The sequence below is a fragment of the Cygnus olor genome, chromosome 4 (assembly GCF_009769625.2).
Source record: "Cygnus olor isolate bCygOlo1 chromosome 4, bCygOlo1.pri.v2, whole genome shotgun sequence".
Taxonomy (NCBI): Eukaryota; Metazoa; Chordata; class Aves; order Anseriformes; family Anatidae; genus Cygnus; species Cygnus olor.
In genome coordinates, this window is record NC_049172.1 from 54,435,440 (window position 1) to 54,448,648 (window position 13,209).

Here is a 13,209-nt window from a genome sequence, read left to right on the forward strand (position 1 = left end):
CCAGTACCACCACTACCACCACCACCACCACCCCTGCGGACCCAGGCCGGGAGCCTTGATCCTCCCGGCTGCTGTGGGGACGGGATGTGAGGAACCCCCCCCCGGGGCCGGGGCACGGGGGCCGAGGGGCCTGCGGGCGGCAGGGGGAGCTGCGGCGGGGCCGAGCCGAGCCGTGCCGGGCCGGGCCGTGCCGAGCCGGGTGGCCGGGTTACCTTCGGGGTTGGCGCTGATGAAGACGCGGACGCTCCTGCCGCTCGGCACCAGGTGGGCCGGCAGCGCCGCCAGGTTGCCGGCGAAGGCCGCCCGCCGCAGCGCGGCGTCCCGCGGGCAGGGCAGCCTGCCGCCCGCCCCGGCCGCCCACATGGCGCCGCGCCGCAGGGCTCACGGCAGTCGCCGGCCCGCGCTGCTGCTGCTGCTGCTGCTGCTGCTGCTGGCGGCTGCCGGCGGACGGGCGGCGGCGGCCATGCGGCCCCTGCGCTGCTCTCTCGGCGGCGGGGAGAAAGTTTGGCGGCCGAGCCCCGCGGCGGCGTGTCTGGTCCCGGCGGGGTGGGCTGCGGGCAGCCCCGCGGCGCCCGCCCTCCTCCGAGCGCTTCAGGGCCCCCGGGCCGGATTTTTATAGGAAAAGTGCCGGCGGCGCATCCTCCGGGCTCGCAAGAGTTCAGCGCCCTCCTTGCGTCTTCTGGAGCCGCCCGCGCAGGAGTCCCAGCTGCGGAGGTACAACGGCAGGATGCTCGTGCTGCTTCCCCCTTCCTTTTGTTCTTTTCCTTTTTAATCAGTTATTTATCGGCACGAATGCTCTGAAGAACGAAAGGGGCCGGTCGCAGCGAGCGGCGCCGGGCGGCCCCCGTGCAGCAGCAGCGGGCGGCGGGGCGTCCCGTCGGGCGGCGCCCAGGGGCGGGCGGCGGGGGGGCGGCGGGCCCGGGCCGGGCTGCACAGCTCGGGGACCGCCCGGGGAGGGGCCCGGCCGGGCTGGGGACGGGTTGGGGTCGGGGTTGGGTTGGGGTTGGGTTGGGCTGGGGGGGATGCGGGGGGTCCCGGTCCCGGCGGTGCCGCCTTGGCAGGCGGGTGTGGAAGCGCCTGAGCGCGCTGGAAGGGCTGGAGGGAGAAGTGTGTGAGGCGGGCGGTGCTGCCTATATAGCCCATCGCACGTGGGCAGCGCCGCACGGGGCTCGTGCGCGGCAGCCACGCGTGGCGCAGAGCGGGCACGGTGCGTGTCGTGGTACGGACCGAGCGTGGTGGGCGCCCGGCTGAGCTCTGCTTCAGGGCACGGCTCCTGCCCCAACACGGCCCTGCCCTGCTGGGACCCCCTGGGCAACCCTCAGCCACCCCGGGACTGGGGGAGCAGAGTGCTCGGCTCCCCTTGGGGAACGGAGTTGGGGGCCAGGGGGTGCCCGGGGCGCTGAGCACAACTCTCTTGCACCCTGGTTTCTGCAGGGCGTGCAAAGTTGCACACCATGCGTGTTTGCATGGGCGTGCAGGGGAGTAATTTTGCTGCCGTTCGCTCGCTGTTGCTTTTATCAGTTCCACACCCCGTAAATTTGGGGCCAATTTCAACCGAGAGGCAAATTTTAAGATATTAACTCTTAGGTAACGTTCCTGTGAGCTTGGCTGGGCAGGGGAGAGTGCATTTATGTGCAAAGAGTAAAAGTATACAGCGTACATCTCAGCCATTAGTGTTGCAGTGTCACCGGACAGAAAGCTTGTGGTGGTGTCGTGGAACAATTTCAGAGTGCCTAGGAATTGGAAAATCCCCCTTTCAATCAAAAAGTCTATTCCTGTAGGATTCTGGGGTGTCCAATAAGGATCAAATCTCACTTGAAGCCTTTCGTGGTAGGCGTGCGTATTTCCCTCCTCTGTGGGTTGCCTGATGCTCCATATAAGACAAGCCTGAAGCTTTGGTATAATTCAGTTAAAAAATCTGACAGTCATGAGATGCAATTCCCTAGGAAATGAGGCTTCATATGTGTCACTGCTTACACAACTATCGGGCTTATCTGCGCTTCGCTTACCCTTTGTGTAGCCACTGTGCTTAGATGTGCCTTTTTCTGGCTTGTGTCACTAACAGGTAATTTCTTTAATACAGAGCTGAAAAGCAGCTCCTTGAGGCTGCAGACAGTTAATGAATGCACGAATTAAATGATTTATAGCGTAGGCTGAATCACGTCTTACGTACTTTGCTGGGACTGACTGTCGGCTGGGCTATCTGCTTTGCTCCTCTGACACAGTGTACCAGGTGGTCCCTAAATACGAATTTGGTGGGGGAAGCAGCCCCCAGTAAGGACGCAGACTCTCACTTCATATTGCTGCTGCCTTAGAGCTATCACCAACAAATTTCTCAGGCAGTTTCTTTGGAAGATTAAGCTCCTTGGGCTGCCCCTTTACCATGCCAGCCATAACAGTGGTTTTTTGAGACTTTTGGGCAGTCATTTTTACTAAGTGGAAAACTTGAGCTTGCATCATTTGAATTCCTTTGGAATTTTGTCTTTGACATCACTGACAGTAGCATTGGCTCTTAACTGAATGCATCGTCCCGCAAGCCCAGGTTGGATGAAGAGGGACCTGGCTCATCATTTCCAACCAGTTGCCAGCTTCCGTGGCAGGGACAGCCGCACTGCACATGAAGCAACCAGTCCTCGCAGCTTGCAGGCTCCTGCTGTGCGGCTCCGAGCCTGTGCTAATCCCAAAATTGCCATTTTGAGCTGTAAACTGTAAACTGGGTTGCCTTTATGCATGACTCAGCTTCCTGCTGTGGTAGCTGCGAAGGCTGAAGTGATCAGGTGCCTCAGGGTGGTCATCTCCTCAGCTGCCCAGCCTCAGCCTGCCTGCCATCGGGGCTCTGCATCCTGCGATTCGGCCCCTTGGAGTATATATAATGCTGGGAAGGAAGCACCGTGAGGCTGAAATGGAGAGGGCAAAGAAATGAGTACAGAGAAACTAATTTACTGCTTCACCTGAGACTTTGTCAGTATGTAGGCACTCCAGGCTAACTCAGTTTGGAGATTAGTTGGTAGCTTCTCTTAAAAAATAAAAACTTTTTGTTTTAATTCAACAAAAAGAATATCAAGGAATGTCATTCACATTAAAATACAGATCATAAAGAGGATACTGCTGTGTTTGCCATAAAAGCATACATCAAAAATATCTTATTAAATTTCATATTGAATAACAGATTTTCTAAATTTCATAGTTCAGCAAAATATGCTACTTTGTGTCTGAGTCCCAAAGTAGTTAAGAGGAAGCTGCCCGAGCACAGATTTGCATCCTTTAGGAACATTGCCTGGAGGCTTGGTCCCCAGACTTCCCCACTGACCTTATTGGCATGGAACAGGTCTTTAGAGTCTGACATTAAGGTTGGTGGCTCACCATTGTGCCCAACAGGAATAAAACCAGACCTGTGATTCTCCAAGAGCCTGTGTATAAACACCCATGACTACTGGCTTGATCCTGAAAAAACAGATTAGCCAAGTGGCAGAGGATCTCTACTGGTGTGCATTCAGAACGCATCTTCCCCTTTCACCTGAATGTTTCACAGTGATCATTCTGTCCTTATTTCCTCCAAGTTCGGGTTTATCTGAATAAAGCTACAGAAAGCCTCCCTTGGTAAAACACATGAGAACAATCGGGTTATTTTGTTTCCTGATGGCTTGATCCTGCATTAATTCACACTGAGCAGCGCTTTACCTCTTGAGAAGTCCCACAGGCGAGTGTAGCTCAGTAGTACTGATCCACAGAGATCAATACAAAATGCACCGAGTTGTTTGGCTTAAACCCAGCATGAATAAGGGTTCACAGCTTACAGACGGCTGTCTGGGGTAGCATGGCATTCTGAGTTCAGTTTTGTGTAAAACTGAGTGCTATAGGGTCAGCTCTCGTAGTCTGAAGAGCTTGGGCAGTAACCTGGGCAATACGCTATGGGCAGGGTTGCGATAGGTGTGGGAAACCAATTTATTCTGCCTGCAAGCTAAATTTACGTTCTTGTGCATATGTACTTCAGTGCATGTTGTGGGGTGTTGAAAAGTGCTCAGCAATGGTCTAGTTTCACTCTCACAGGAGTCAGCGGAGACACACTCAGCAGTTCTGCTGAGGTGAAGGCAGACCTACAGTCACCACTTTTGTATGTAACGGGGTCATAATATCCGAGTTTTTTATGGTATCTTTCAAGTGGAGCGCTTTGCCCTGCACTAAAATACAACCGCTGAGCTAAGACCTAGGTACTTAAAATACCCCCTCAGGTGTTTAGAACCTGGATCTGCCAGGGGCAGCATGTTCAGCCTTCCTATTGCCTTCTTTCCCAAACTCTAGTTATTTGCAGTGCTTGGCAGGGCAAAGTTTGAGGTCAGGTCAAAGATCCAAGTGTAGGAGTCAGCAAATTGACCACTTTCACGCAGAAGCTGAGGGACTCCTGTGCAGAATTGCATCCTCTTAGTGAATACTAACTTAAAGCCGGGCGGTTTTTGCAGCTCCCTAGCAAGCTGGCCCAGTTTTAGGAGCAGGCAGTTGCCTAGAGCGACAGACGAAAGGAGGCAATAAAATCACATTTTAAGCAAGAAAGAGACCCTGTGACTCTGCGCCTGTTCCTGCCTGTTTAATGAGGGCTCGGTGCATCCCCCAGGCGTCATTCTCCCCAAGCTGCTGAGGTGCCAAGGCCGAGCAAGCTCCTCACCACAGGAACCGTGGCCACGGTCGTGTTGTTTGAACATCCCAGCTATTTGTTCTCGTCTTTGCTTTAGCTTGCTGCTGCTGAAACTGAGGGGAGAAACTTTCTGTGTTCCTTCTCTGTGCCTTCTTCTTGACAGGGCTGTGTTGCTTTTGCAAGGGTGGTTGGATTGGCAGGAGAGCAGGGGCAGATGTGCTGAGACGAGAGCTCATAGAATTCATGCTTCACTAAAAAAAACCCTGTTATTATTATCCTTGCAAATTAGGAATCACAGGCTGCCTAAGCTTACTGGGTTTATATTTATGTCAAGAAGCTGATTGCAAGAAATAAGATATGTCCTAGCAGATCTTACATGGTACTGGGTTTCTGTAAGGACCTTTTATAGCCATTTCGGGGCTCAGTTAACTCTACTTGATTTATACTTCCCGTTTCTACGTAGTTCTGAGTGCTGAAAATATGTGTGTGTTCAATTTTGTTAGATTTTGCAACTTTAGTCAGTCGCTGCATCACATCATGAGGAGAGCTGTGAGAGGCAAATTGGCCCACATCGGCCCACTGCGATGTTCTTCAGCTTCCTTTGAAACAGCTGGTTGACAACATCCAAAAGAAGATGCTAAACTACATAGGCTTTGGTCTCATAAAATGAGAACGAGTTTGAGTTTGTGTGTTTTTAGCTCACAAATACATTTTTCCTCTAAGTGAGTCTGTAATGAAATCCTGGTAACTTCTCCAGGTTCTCTGCACAGTTTAGTAATAAAAAAAGTTTTTTTCTTCCATTTTGCTCTTTTGTATTTTGAATATACAGTACAGAATATGTGTCATAAAATAATTTCTGCTCAAAAGAAAATGGATTTTACAAGTGACGTAGCTCCAATGTTGGTTCCTCAGGGTCTATTTTCCTGCCAATAAATTTGGATTTTGGAAGTAGGTGCATAAGGTTTCATCTGCTTGAAGTTTTAAGGATACAAAACTTCATGATGGCAGTGACTACTCAAATAAGGATATGGAACATGTAATACAAGGATGTAGCATCCGGCATTTGCTTTCTTCTAGAAAGTCTGCATACACGCACGTATCTAGGTACAAAAGTAGCTACCCTGAACTTAAGTAGAAACTGGGCACGAGCTCCTGATTTTGTTGAAGGCAGTGGGAGTTTTGCCACTGACTCAACTGAATGGTTATACAATCTGAAAACCTACAGGATTCAGGGTGAACATTTTCTTCCAATCTTAAAAGCTGGAGTAGAAGGAGCCATTTTTGGAAGTATTGTAATAGATGGTGGATTTAAGTTTCCTGCATGATAGTAAGCATTAAAAGGAATTAAGAGGAGGTCAGAGACTGGCAGCTCTCAGAGTAGGAAGGGCATGGAGTGTGGAGAATCAGATACAGGCTTTTTGATCAAAGTGCAAAATACTCTACTGGCCTCAGCTGAGACTGCATTTCCAGTTGCAGGGAGGAGCTTGGATGTCCCACAATTAAGAGACAAATATCCTTCTTTAATTTTTCCACAGCAGAGTTTCCTTTATATTTCCTTGTATGCCATTGTTATACCATTGGTGGATCTGCGTATGTTCTTACCAGTATGATATTTAAGCCTTCAAACCGCATCATTTCCATAAGTGCTGAGGAGGGAACTCTAACCTGGAGGAAGAATTTCCAAACAGAGAGGCGTAAGAACAGTCCTGGTTTTCAGGAGCTGCCATGTGGTGTAATTATACACTAGTACAGTATACAGAGTAATTTATATTTCAAGGAAAAGGGGAAGATAATACCTCCAAGCTGGTTAGTTTTGTGTCTTTGTAAGCACAGGAGTACTTCATTCTCACCTCCAAGTCCCAGTCTGACTTGCCAGCTGGCATCGGCAAAAGGACTTCTACTTTATTCTAAAAACAGTGCACCACCAGGAGCCTGGCTTAACACCTGTAACGACAATGGTCTGGGTATGAGAGGTTTGCTTTTCTTTCATTTTCTTCTTTTTGAGGTTCTGTAGAAACTGTCTTTGCAACCTAGCAAAGCAAACATAGCCTTTTCTATTAAAACGTTGCAAGTGGCTGCACCACACCACATCTTTATTTTTATCTCTTATGTCACACTTGATTGAAGGGTTCTTCGCAGCTAAAATAACATGATGAAGGCATGGAAATTATTTTTGTCTTACTTTCTCCTGGAAGCTTAAAAGAAACCCATTTTCTCACACAGAATTCTCATACATAGATGTACGCTCCCCAGGGGTACATACCTGCACACATGCCCACACACACTCGAAAGACACAAAAGGAGGTATGTATTGCTAAATTCGCACAGGGAATATGAAGTGTTAAGATTGCAAAGTTAGTCATTCAACTTTGTTCATATAACTAAATTTTACCTTGTTGCACATACACGTTATAGCAGTCCTTAATTAGCTGACCCGGTACTCTGTTTTACCACCCTTTGATATAACTGAGTGCAAAAGAGGGGTTCCTCACTGAATAGTGTTAAGCTCTCGGTCAGTGGCATACTTGTCAGTGACATATGTGCTCAGTGGCACACTTGCTGCTCACTGTTCAGACCCCGTCTGCAGATAGATACAGCCTTTTTCTCCTCAGCTCTTCCGTGTCTTTTCCCAAGTTCGTAAAGATACTAAGTACATAAGCCCTTCCAAAACCTGAATTCATTTTCATAACACCCAATGCAGAGAAAGTTTCATTACTGTAACATACTCATTAATACCAAAAGTATCTGTTAATTTTGGATGCCCTTTCTGAGATACCAAGGACTGCTTTTTTTTTTCAAAGTAACTGGTATTAGATACCAAGTACAAGTAGCAATTTTTATCCCCATCAGCTGTAGCTGAGAGTGTTCAGGTTATCTGTGTTCTAAGCTTCAGACTTTCAAGTCAGGTGCTCAGAAAAGGAAGAGCCTACAATTAGTGATCACCCATGAAAAATTTAAAAGATGTAATTAGCATCCTGGGAAATCCGTGGTGGAGGCCAGGATGGAAGGTAATTCCCTCCTCTCTCTGGAGCAACATTCGCTTTCTTAGCCATGAAATAATTTTTTCCTTTCCTGTAATTCCTTGCCTCATTGCTGCACCTTCTAACCTCAGCTAAAAATAAATCATGGTCCTTTGACAGCAATCTGCTTAGTTTTACAGTCCTGCCTCATCCTTAAAGGTTATCCATAGTTACAACAGAACAGGCAAAATATCCTCCCATGCATTTTTAACTTCTTACTCAATAAACTATAATTTCCCTCCTCAGCGCACCATCACAGATCTTCCCACATTTCCCCCAGAAGGAGGGAACCTTCTGTGTTCCAGTTTGTGTCCACTGCCTCTTGCCCCGCCTCTTGTCCTCATCTTTTTTGGCCAGCCGCTCACTCTTGGCTTTTTTGTCCCTGTGCTTTCTATTGGTCACCACTTTGCTCGGCGTTTTTGAGCTCCCCTTCTCACCAGGTCCCCATCACCCTTCCCCTTCCCCTCTGCCTGCTCTGCTCCCTGGCAGGGGGTGGTGGAATGGCCCCTACCCATGCTGCTCCCTGGTAGGTGCTTCTAGCATCTAAAAGATGAGCTTTAGTCTTCCAAAAATATGTACCGGTGGTGGTGACAGGCATGCTAAAGTTCCACATGGTGAGAACTTTTGAGATATACCTAATGGCTTCTAGGTCTAGAAAATGCTTATGGCAGAAAAGAACATGCACATTACACTCCCTCTGAGGAAATGAAATCCAAAGAAAAGCCAGAACGTAAAGGAGGAGGAGGGACAGAAGGCTGGGATGTTTCTCTGAGAGTCGGTCCAAGTTTCTGTGCCACTGCTTTGCAGAGATTGTTGTGGCAAGTAATCTTGGACTCGTGTTCAAAGCAGCAATTAGGGGGAGGCTGAATCGAGTGAGCATGTACATGTCTGCAGCAGAGTTAAGAGAGGGCCATCTGCTGTGCAGCATTTTGTGAGTGTTTTCTAAGTGAACTACACCTGCTGCACATGTGGTAATTAAATTTGAAATAGAAGAGTCAAAATATTCCTGCTGCAAGGTTGTTGATGAATAAGGCTTACCAATCTGATTATAGACATTCATATATTTATTTGTGCACATTACATGACAAATAAAATCACCACTCTGATTTGTTTGTGCTAATAGAAAATAGACCCATTTACACTCCATTGTTAATGTGATTTTATGGGATTTATTGACATGGCAAGTTTATCTTAGACGTATGAAGACATATGAAGACCCTGGAGAGTGGGATTGCAGTAGTAATGTTAATTTGTCGTCTCAGTGCTAAGAAGGAAGGGAAAAAAAAAAAAAGCAAAAGCTTGCAGAGCTTTATTTTACCTGCAGGGGTTCTGAAGGAGCAGCTGTCACTTTTTTTAGTCTTATTTAATATATGCCATCATTTTTCATCGTGCTCCCGAATTGATACTGCAGCTATGCTGGGGGAAAAGGAAGCTCTCCACCTGCTCCAAGTCCAGAACAAAGTGCTTAATCTTGGAGACAAGCACTGAGAGCAAAAGGGAGTTTCTCTGTATGAATCTAGTTGCTCTGCCGCAGAAATAATGGCAGTGGATTTCTGTCTCTAGTCTACTGTAGCTAATACTGATTTCTGTAAGCTGATGGAGCGTGCAGTACCCTATTACCAAATGCCATCACAGATATGTTTTGCAACCACTGCCATGCCACAGTTGCACAGTGCTGTGCTCTGAAGTGTTATGAAGGCCCTCGGGCAGCCTGAATGTAAAAACATTTGGTGAAGAATTGTGAAGACAACTATCATCATCTGGGGGGGGGTGGTTAATTTGAGATAGGCTTTATCCCCAAATAAAACCTGTCATTTGGGTCACTGCTGCCGTAGAACAGTTATTTTTTTTCCTACAGAAACAGGAATAGTTGAGACTTATTGTTAGCACTTAATCATTTTTGGTAAACCATTTAAATAACTCAGTAAGCCTGTTTCTTGAGTTCTGTATGCCTCGTTACAAGGAATGGCTCCAGAATCTGCGCTTTCACCAGCATGCAAAACTGCACATCCAAAAAGGCTTCAGAGCTCCCAGCTGCATGCTCCCGGTTGTATCAAAGGTTGCTGTCAGTGTGGGGTTTCCTCTTGTGCTTTTCTCATGAAGAAAATCTTCGTGTTTGGGGCTAGATGGGAGCAGCAGCGGGCACTAGATGGGGACAAGTGCTCCGACACTCACCGCCTGCTTCCTCCAGGCACAATCATCCAGATCCTGCTTTGTTAAGTGTCTTCCGAGCAGGTAAGTGTGCTGAGCGTGCGATTTGATAGTATCTTATTCTCTTGGCTGAGCTGCCTGGTGGGTGCAGTCACTCCCTTCTGAGGTTTCCTGCATGAGACGGTTGGCAGCTGGTTTTCCAGGAGGCGCTGCTTTCTTCTGTTTATCTGGGTGCCAGCTTAAACCGTTTGGACAGCTTTAAATCTTTCATTAAGTGCTTCTTCAAGTAAAAGCTTTGTTTTAAGGTGTCCGACTACCCACAAAAAAACTAAAAATAATACATTCTGTCCTGTGCCTGCGCAACAACTTGCTTTACTGACTTTTCTGTGGCCCTTTTCTGTTGGCAGGAGCAGGGCCTGGGGATGCTGAGTGATCATTCGGGGATGTTTGGGGCACATCTGGGAAGCTGAGCCCCACATTCATGAATCTTAATGGAAGTGAATGAAACTCAAGTTCAGTTCTTACCCCTTTTCTGTTCAAAAAAAAAAAAAAAAAGAAAATGAAAGGAGCTCACAGCCTTTTATCACACCGCCTAAATTCCTTTATTCGTGAAAGCACATAAAAATCATGCAGGCTTAGGAAAAGTGCCTTCCTCAGAGGCCATGAGCAGCCCCGTTGATTTCTTTAGGAGACAGAGCACAGCTAGAGCTGGGATGAAGCCCTCAGCCTCCTGCTAGGTTGTATCTTGCTTGTGCACATTCAGTTAAACAAATTGCTAAATCTGAGTCAGTTTTTATGGCTTTGTAGTTTTGTACAAAGTATTCAGGTTGCAGATTGTTACTGGAGTTGAAAAAAATATGTTATTGTGTGTAATAATAAAGAAGACAGTAAAATGGATTTCCTTTTAGGTTTTCTTTGCTCCAAATATGTACTATGTATTTTCTTCAGCTCACTGAGAGAATAGTCTACTGAATGAGGCATGGTCAGGGTGTCAGGAGCCTTGGATTTAATTTCCAGGCCTGTCAAAGTTTTCCTGTGCAATGACTAAGCAAGTCCATTAGGACTAGATCTGCAGAGAAATTTAAGGCTATAACTCCAGGTGACCATGATCCTTTTTCAGCTGCTGCTTAATCCTTTATTCCATAATTGCTAATTTAGGTCACTCAGCTGTATGATTTCTGAGAGTAAAATTCCTAAGAAAATAATTCTTCCCATGAGTTTTCAGGAGCCAGTGAGTCAAAGGTGGGACTGAGGACTGAGTAGCTTTAGAAGTAAGCTTATATACATAGTTTCCTTATTCATGAGCTGTGAGGGTACTAACATACAAGCTGTAGTACCTCCTCACCCCACAGGGGTGCTGGAAGCATTAGAGATCACGAGTCCCTTTCTGGGCAGAAATGTGTTACCTCTGGGTACTTCTGTATGTCCTTACAGAGTTCAATGACTGTGATCTATAAAAAAGAAGAATTTAACTAAAATTGAAATAATCCAAGTCATCAAGCCAGAGTTTAGCCAAGACAGTGGATTAAATCTACTACTTTCAAGATGATTGCTTTTGATGCTCTTATAATACAAGTGCATAAGAAGTTATTTAGGTTTTCACCTGGAAAACAGCATTTCAATCCATACACTGTGCTAAATTCATCCTGTGGTATTGAATCAGTGAGAGCAGATAGGCACTACAAGTTACCATGGCACCTCCCGGGCGATTTACCTCATGGTTCCCTTGAGGAGTGGTGTCTCTCATGTGAGTGCACACACCGCTTCCTAGGACAGCGTGTTTGTATTAATGGTGTTCCTTTTTTGTTTGTTTGTGTTGTTTTCAGATATAACACCAAAACCGAGCTTTTCAGATCAGCCCTTTTTCTCTGAAGACACAAGCTTCCTGTGTGAAACATGTGGGCCTGACCCAGGTGCTGAGGCTATCGGCATTGCTGCTTCTGTCAGCCTCCATGGAGCTGCTTGGCAAGTAATGTGGGCACAGTCTGATGGTATTTCGGGAAGCCAGTAGCTCCCTAGATGGCTTTCCTGTATTTAGGAATGAATTAAAGTTTCACTCTTCATATTAAGGATATCACAGAGGTCACTTAGTGATCTCCAGAGGAGACGGGCAGTTGAACTGTGCAGGAGATAAAAGCGCACTGCCAGATAATCCATTGAGCAAATAATTGGCTGTGCCTTCAGACTGCCGTGATACCATGACTGTTAGGAGAAAACATCACTGGAAACGTCTGAGAGTGGTAAAATCTCACAAAATTAAATCTCACAAGTTACAGACTCAGGTATGACAATCAAATGCATGAAGCTGCTTAATTCTGTACTCTTTACTTGAGAGCTTTTGTAGCATTTTGCACCAATACAGAAATAGGTGGCACCTCAGAGCTACTACATTTCAGAGTCTTGCTGAGCGTTTCCAGGAAGCACTCAAATGATCAATGGAGACATTTTTTTCTCTTAGTCATAGACATTTAATTTTATGTGTATTCCATATAAACAGGATTAGGTTTAATCAACTGTAGTTTTCTTAAGTGTGAGTTATTTTGCTGTCATACCTGCGCTATAATTTAATTAATGTCTCAATGGATACTTAAATCAATATCTCTTGGTCCCACCTGCCCTGCTTTCTCTTGCAAATAAACAGCCATGCTACAGTTAACAAATCAGTGGATGTTTAGGAACAGAGATGCCTTTTCTTCTGTGGTGTGGATTAACCTTGCAACCTGGAAATGGCAGCAGCAGAAGTGTAGGCACCCCTGTGTTATGGTGGGCTCACACATGTTCTTGCTTCAGTCTGAACTCAACCGCAGTTTTGAGATATCTCTCCCAGTTGTCCCCACTTCCTGGGTTTGGTCTGGCATCGTCAGTAGTCTCGGGGTGCAGGAACTGGAATCACCTTTCAGGTGATACTAAACTGAACGGCAATTGTGGCATTCAGCCCATGGGGCCAGACTGGAGATAGTTTGAAGTAAAGTACCAAAATCTAAAATGTGTGTGCTGTTGGTATCAAATCCTCTGCATCAACAGTTTTACTCTACAGACCTACTGCTTTTGGTCCACACTAGTTGCTAATGTAGCAAAAAGTACAGGCTTTTTTTATTGATGATTTCCAGATAGCAGGGAACAGAAAGTATCCCTCATCTATAGAGTGACACAGAGACTTCAAGATTCATATTTTTTCAGTAGTCAGAACAGAAATAGCATTCTTATGCATTATTGCTGATTTATTTAAGTTGCACTATTTGAATTATTGTGCAATTGAAAGATCAGAAATAAGAATGCCAGGAAATAGTTTAATCTGCTGATCCAGTTTCTCTCTACTGCTAGATAATCAGTTTTTGATTGAAAATGTGACAATTGTGTTGTCAGCGCCTTTGACTTGTTTAATTTTAGTTTCCTCTGTTTCAC

General features: G+C 46.4%; 1 protein-coding gene and 1 long non-coding RNA gene across 2 annotated transcripts in view; one reads left to right on the forward strand and one right to left on the reverse strand.

Annotated features, from left to right (window-relative positions):
• Positions 1-399, reverse strand: part of NWD2 (NACHT and WD repeat domain containing 2) — a 59,735-nt gene extending 59,336 nt beyond the window's left edge. Inside the window, exon 1 of the mRNA XM_040556012.1 lies at positions 213-399. Coding sequence (XP_040411946.1) covers positions 213-363 — 151 coding nt within the window. The 5' untranslated portion in view covers positions 364-399. The remainder of the gene's footprint in view (positions 1-212) is intronic.
• On the forward strand, positions 193-12,999 carry LOC121069642. Its single transcript, XR_005819539.1, has 2 exons — positions 193-714; positions 11,631-12,999. It is a non-coding gene; the product is annotated as an uncharacterized LOC121069642 (long non-coding RNA).
• The last annotated feature ends 210 nt before the right edge of the window (positions 13,000-13,209 follow it).